The 6678-nt window shown below is 53.4% G+C and overlaps 1 protein-coding gene across 1 annotated transcript; it reads left to right on the top strand.

Annotated features, from left to right (window-relative positions):
- The first annotated feature begins 258 nt into the window (after positions 1 to 258).
- On the top strand, positions 259 to 1539 carry PYY (peptide YY). The gene is made up of 4 exons (XM_010353934.2): positions 259 to 383; positions 795 to 982; positions 1097 to 1177; positions 1307 to 1539. The coding sequence occupies exons 2-4, from the start codon at positions 795 to 797 to the stop codon at positions 1329 to 1331; spliced, it is 294 nt and encodes a 97-aa protein (XP_010352236.1). The 5' UTR covers positions 259 to 383; the 3' UTR covers positions 1332 to 1539.
- The last annotated feature ends 5139 nt before the right edge of the window (positions 1540 to 6678 follow it).

Below are 6678 nucleotides of genomic sequence, written 5' to 3'. Positions count from 1 at the left end.
CAACCGCTTCACTTCCTCAGGAGACTAGACCTGCCATTGGGGGGCTGTGGGGTGAACATGGGGTTCAGGCTGGGTACCCCATCCAGTGAGACCCCGAATCTGAGCATGGCAGCTGCCCCCTCAGCTCCTGCGAGGTGGAGACATCACACACTGGCTGGGTATAAGCTCAGTGATCTGGCGAGGGTGGAAGGAGGGAGGAAGAAGGGCCCACCCCCTGCTGGCTCCCCCTCCCCCTAGGACTCCCCCTCCCTTTCCAGGCGGGGATATAAGCCCCACAAGGAAAGCGCTGAGCAGAGGAGACCTCAGCTTGACCTGCTGCAGTGCAGCCCTTGGGACTTCCCTCGCCTTCCACCTCCTGCTCATCTGCTTCACAAGCTATCGCTGTGAGTGGCTGGGGGCTCAAGCATGGTCTGCTACCAGGAAACCCAGGGTGTTTTGTGGGGAAACTGAGGATGGGTGGTAGAAACTGGGGGTGAGTGGTAGGAAACTGGATTGGAGGGGGCCATTGGAGGTGGGAAGGAGGCCCGGGAGTCGCGTTGCCAGCAACTAACTCTCTGTGCAGCAGCGGGAGCAGGGTTGGGGAGGCAGGCAGGGATTATGCCCCTCTCACAGATGAGGAAACTGAGTCAGGAGACGGTGCAGTGCCCGAGAACACACAGCAAGCCGGTGGCTGAACCTTGGTCCGGTACCAGCCCCAGGAAGAGCGTCGGAGCGCGGCCCCGACGGCAGCCGCAGCCTCCCGCCGTGGAGGGTCGAGGCTTGGAATGACCCACCCCCTAGTATCGCCTTCCCAGATGGTGCTCGTGCGCAGGCCGTGGCCCGCCTTGGCCACAGTGATTCTGGCCCTGCTCGTCTGCCTGGGGGCTCTGGTCGACGCCTACCCCATCAAACCCGAGGCTCCTGGCGAAGACGCCTCCCCGGAGGAGCTGAGCCGCTACTACGCCTCCCTGCGCCACTACCTCAACCTGGTCACCCGGCAGCGGTGAGCGCAGTCGCCAAGCGGGCGGAGCGGGACCCCTGGGGCTCTCACTCTGTGGCCCCGCTCCACCTGGGGGCGTGGCCAGATCTGACCACGCTCTTCCCGCCCCGCCCCCAGGTATGGGAAAAGAGACGGCCCGGACGCGCTCCTTTCCAAAACGTTCTTCCCCGACGGCGAGAACCGCCCCATCAGGTCGCGGTAAAAGCGCTCCCGGCACCACACATCCTGCCTCCGAGAGCGCGGCCTGGCCCCACCCTGGCAACATCACTTACGACGTCTCCCAGGCTCGCCTCCCCAGATCCAATTCCTTCCCCTTCGCTTCCGCAGGTCGGAGGTCCCAGACCTGTGGTGAGGGCCCCTGAGGCCTCCTGGGAGATCTGCCAACCACGCCCATCTCATTTGCATACGCACTGCCGACCCCAGAAACCCGGATTCTGCCTCCCGACGGCGGCGTCTGGGCAGGGTTCGGGTGCGGCCCTCAGCCCGCATCTCGGTGCCCCCGCCCCCTGGGCTGGAGGGCTGTGTGTGGTCCTTCCCTGGTCCCAAAATAAAGAGCAAATTCCACAGAAACGGAATGTGTGCCTTTGTATTTCCTTCCCTTTCTCCTTCGTGGAGGTGGTGTCCAGTGGAAGTGGAGAGTAGAGACGTGGGGGTCAGGGAAGAGAAAACCGACTGGGACAGAGGCGCCCCAGGCTGGGGCGGGCGGCGGGGTTTCCTCTGCTCGGAGCCCGGGGAAGACTCGACCACCCAGCCTGGAGCTGGACAGCGCCCAGACCAGGAATTGCTGTGGAAGGAACTCTGGTCGAGTAGGGGCAGGGGTGGATGGAGCTCTGGAAGAAGGGCGGGGAGCCTGCTAGGCAGCCTAGGAGAGCAGATGGGGTCAGGGCTGTCCCTCCCCCACCCCGTGAAGCCAAAGACGGCTGGGGGACGAGTCAGGCACCAACACACTGGGGAACTTCCCCAGGAGCTGTATTACTAGCGCCCAGGGCTGGAGTGGCTGGAGGTGAAGTGTGATCCAAAATGGGGCTGTGGAGGAAGAGCCGTATAGGGTGAGATGGCTGTATGTGTGCTGGCCGGAGAGGTAGGCCATTTCTACCGTCCCCCTTTCATTGAGTAGAGGAGCAATGGGAGTGTGGAGGCTGCCTTGTCCCTAAGAAACTGCCCTCCCCCGTATCACTGAATTCACACTCAGTGGATAAGTCATGAACTGTTCTTTCCCAGTGACAAGGCCATAGGGACACCCTCCATGTAACCCCCCCTCTCCCCTGGACTAGCTACTGAAGCCTAAAGGCTCTGTGGATGTTTAAACTGGAATCCAACTCGAATCCCCTCACCACTCTGCACCTATTCCGGAGCCTCTGCCTGCAGACTGATCTCCCCTGAATCCGTCCTTCCCTGCCCCTTTGCTCCAAGAAGCTTGCCTTGATTGTCCAATTGCACTCTTCCTGCCTTCTCTGGCTGCCCGGCTCTCAAGGCCTCCGCTCTGTTCACTGAGAGTTCTGTCTATGTCTCTGTATCCTGTGTCCCTCCTGGGGCCTCAGGAAGGAAGGGCCTCTGTTTCCTTCCTGGGACACAGCCTTCTGTACCTGTGAGCTCTCTCCTGGGACTCTAGGTCAGCAAGACCTGCCCAAATCTGAAGCAAGGCGCTAGGAGATGAGGGGGGAAATCAAAGCCTGTTACCCAGAGAGTGAAAAAACAACAGGAAGGCTGGGGCATCCTTGCAGCAGATCAGGGTTTTTTTGTTTTGTTTTGTTTTTGCTTTTTGTTTTGAGACAGAGTTTTTGCTTTTGTCACCCAGGCTGAAGTGCAGTGGTGCGATCTCGGCTCACTGCAAACTCCACCTCTTGGGTCCAAGAGATTCTCCTGCCTCAGCCTTCTGAGTAGCTGGGACTACAGGCGCCCGCCACCATACCCGGCTAATTTTTGTAGTTTTGGTAGAGATGGGGTTTCACCATGTTGGCCAGGATGGTCTCGATCTCCTGACCTCGTGATCTGCCTGTCTTGGCCTCCCAAAGTGCTGGGATTACAGGCGTGAGCCACTGCGCCCGGCCTGGATCAGGGTTTTTAAGGACTGTTTGCAGTTCAATGGTTCTGGAAGGAGAGAAGACTCTAAAGCTGACTGTGCCATAGCTGCAGAGAAGGTCCCTGCTTGGACACAGGTCCCTTGGGGACCAGAGGGCTCTGACACCCACCCTCCCCTGTGCTGCCCTCCAGCCTCCCTGGAGGTAGAGCTGAAAGGATGAGGCAGAGGAGGCAGGTGGAGGTCACCAGCTATGTGGATTCTGATGCTCTGTGCCTTTGCCCAGGTCACTCTCCCTGCTTGCAGAGCCCTTTCCCTCTCTTCAGCCTGGAAGATACTCTCAGGATAGTGGTCACCTCCTCCCGGAAGCCTTGCCTGATTTCTTGGGGACAAAGTTAGTTTCTTTGACTCCCTCTCCCCATTCATTATCTTAGACCCACTTTCCATCCCAGTTTGCCTCCTGTCTTCTCTCCTGCAACAGAACAGGTGGGACGGGAGCACACAGTGGCTGCCCAGAGCTTTGGTTCATTGTGTGGGTGGGGAGCGGGGAGAATGTGTCTGTGTGTTGGTGTCCTTGATCCCCTGTCTACTGATCTGCCTGGGAGAGCTATAGTCAGTTTAAGGCGGATGGAAGAGAGACCTGGTATGAATTAGGCATGACTACAGACAATTTCTGTCCAGCTTGACATGTCTCATTGACCATCAGTGACATGGGTCCACCTCATGTTCATTTTGAGGAGCGTTGAACAGTTTAGGGTAATAATATTATTAATAATTATTATTAGCATATTAATGATGACAATAGCAATAATTACCTTTCCCAAAAAACACTTATTTAATGTGCTAGACACTGAGCTGTTTATTTTACATATATCATATTACTAGGATATTGATTTGGCTTAAAAAAAAAAAACAGGTGGAATTAACAGTGGCTTAAGCAAGATAGAAATTTATTTCTCTTGCATGAAATGTGAGTGGCATCTGGGGAGCTGGCAGTTGTACTCCATGAGGGCGTCCAAGAGCCCAGGCTCCCCATTTGTGGCTTCCCCATGCCCTCATCTATGTCATTTACAGGACTGAAGACAGCCCACCATGGCCTTATCTGTGTTCTGGCCAGTGGCAAGGGAGGGAAGGGCAAGATAGGCACTCTGGTTACTACATTGTATAATAAGTTACCCTAAAACTTGGCAGCTTCAAACAACCATTGTACATCACTGAGGATTTTGTGGGTCAGGGTCAGGAAGTGCTCCTCCTGGCAGTTCTTGCTGTGAGTCTCACATGCGGATACTACCAGAGGTTGGCAGGGTTGCAGTTAAGGATCCACCGGGCTGATGCCTGAGAAGGCTCGTTCGCATGCTGGTGCCGGCTGTTGAGTTCAGCCGGGGCTGTTGACCATTGTACCTACATGTGGCCTCTCCAGCCTGATATTCTTGGGGTAGTTGGACTTACATGGTAACTGGTCTCCTGCTTAGAGTATTTCAAGAGAATCAGATGAAGGTGGCATTGCTGTTTAGTTTGCTAGGGCTGCCATAACAAAGAATCACAGACTGGGTGGTTTAAACAACAGTTCTTGTGGCTAGCAGTCTGAAATGAAGGCGTTGGCAGGTTGATTCCTTCTGATCTGTTGCAGGCCCCTCTCATTGTCTTGAAGATGGGTGTCTGAGCTGTGCCTCTTCACCTCATCTTCCCTCTTTGCATGTCTGTTTCTGTGTCCAAATTTCCCCTTTTCAAAGGAGAACAGTCCTACAGGATTAGGGGCTCACACACTATAGTATGACCTCATCTTTTTTTTTTTTTTTTTTTTTTTGAGATGGAGTCTCACTCTGTCGCCCAGGCTGGAGTGCAGTGGCGTGATCTAGGCTCACCACAACCTCCACCTCGCAGGTTCAAGCGATTCTCCTGCCTCAGGCTCCGGAGTAGCTGAGACTACAGGCATGCGCCACCTCACCCAGCTAATTTTTGTATTTTTAGTAGAGATGGGCTTTCACTCTGTTGGCCAGGGTGGTCTCAAACTCCTGACCTTGTGATCCGCCCACCTTGGCCTCCCAAAGTGCTGGGATTTCAGGCGTGAGCCACCGTGCCTGGCAACCTCATCTTAACTAATTATATCTGCAATGACCCCATTTCTAAATAAGGTCACATTCTGAAGTACTGGGAGTTAGGACTTCAACATATGAATTTCAGGAAGAACACAATTTAACTCATGACAACCATTTTTTGTGACCCAGCCTCAGAAGTCACACAGCACCATATCCCATATTCTATTGGTCAAAGCAGTCACAAGTGCACTCACATTCAAGAAGAGGGGACACAGACCCCACTGTAGGATCACACATGAGATAGGAGGTATTTTTGTGTCATCTTTGAAAAATATAATCTGCCATAGGCAGGCACATCCATTCCTAAAAACAGAATGGCAAAAATCGCTTTAACTCTCAGCCCATTGGCTAAAGCCTAGTCTCATGGCCCCACTTAGCTGCAAAGGCAACCTATGTCTTTGCTGAGTGGCTGTGTGCCCATCTCAAGCTCTTTGTTTTTACAAATTTTTTAAATTTATGAATGGATTATCTTTTTTGTTTTGTTTTGTTTTTTTGAGGCAGAGTTTTGCTCTTGTTGCCCAGGCTGGAGTGTAATGGCATGATCTCAGCTCACTGCAACCTCCCCTTCCTGGTTCAAGCGATTCTCCTGCCTCAGCCTCCCGAGGAGGTTGGATTATAGGCATGCACCACCACGGCCCAGCTAATTTAGTATTTTTAGTAGAGACAGGGTTTCACCATGTTGGACAGGCTGGTCTTGAACTCCTGACCTCAGGTGATCCACCCGCTTTGTCCTCCCAAAGTGCTGGGATTACAGGTATAAACCACCGTTCCCAGCCGGATTATCTTTTTGTTATATAACAAACCTACATATGCACCATCTCAAGGTCTTTGATGATGAAAGGAGAATGTGGATATTTGGGCACCTAACATTATCTGCTAGGAACATGATGTCCTTTGAATGTCATCTAGAAATCATTTGGGCCTATCTCTTCATTGAACCAATGGGAATCCCAAGGCGGAGAGGAAGAGAGGCTTGCAGGAAACCGTAGAATAAAGGACAGAGGTAAGAGATCTCATCCCGAAGCAGTTCTGTTTCTACTAAACATGAAATCTAAACTCTCTGCCAGAAACTCAGGCTTTTCATAACACCCCTTCCTCCTTCGGTGGCATTTCCTGCAATTTCTCAGTATGTGCCCCTGAAGTGCTCAACCCCACTGCCACAGAGCCCTGCTTCTGTGAAATAACATTTCCCCCTGCCTCCAGCCTTCAAGGCCACTTCAGGTCTCATTTCCTCCAGGAACCTTACTGCCCTGGCCTCCCTGTTTACCTCCCCAACACTTTCTTTTCTTTTCTTTTCTTTTTTTTTTTATGAGATGGAGTCTTGCTCTGCTGCCCAGGCTAGAGTGCAGTGGCGCGATCTCGGCTCACTGCCAGCTCCGCCTCCTGGGTTCATGCCATTCTCCTGCCTCAGCCTCCTGAGTAGCTGGGACTACAGGCGCCCACCACCACACCCAGCTAATTTTTGTGTTTTCAGTAGAGAAGGGGTTTCACCGTGTTAGCCAGGATGGTCTCGATCTCCTGACCTCGTGATCTGCCTGCCTCCGCCTCCCAAAGTGCTTGTTTTTTTTGAGATGGCGTCT

This window comes from Rhinopithecus roxellana, chromosome 19 (assembly GCF_007565055.1).
Source record: "Rhinopithecus roxellana isolate Shanxi Qingling chromosome 19, ASM756505v1, whole genome shotgun sequence".
NCBI lineage: Eukaryota > Metazoa > Chordata > Mammalia > Primates > Cercopithecidae > Rhinopithecus > Rhinopithecus roxellana.
The sequence above is the reverse complement of the archived record's forward strand: the minus strand, read 5'-3'. Positions and strand labels throughout refer to the sequence as shown.

Excerpts from the sequence above, each read along its gene's own strand:
- PYY (XM_010353934.2), top strand. The coding sequence starts at position 795 with ATGGTGCTCGTGCGCAGGCCGTGGCCCGCCTTGGCCACAGTGATTCTG. Across the intron at positions 983-1,096 it reads AACCTGGTCACCCGGCAGCG|GTATGGGAAAAGAGACGGCC; the intron begins GTGAGCGCAGTC and ends CCCCGCCCCCAG. Across the intron at positions 1,178-1,306 it reads AACCGCCCCATCAGGTCGCG|GTCGGAGGTCCCAGACCTGT; the intron begins GTAAAAGCGCTC and ends TCGCTTCCGCAG.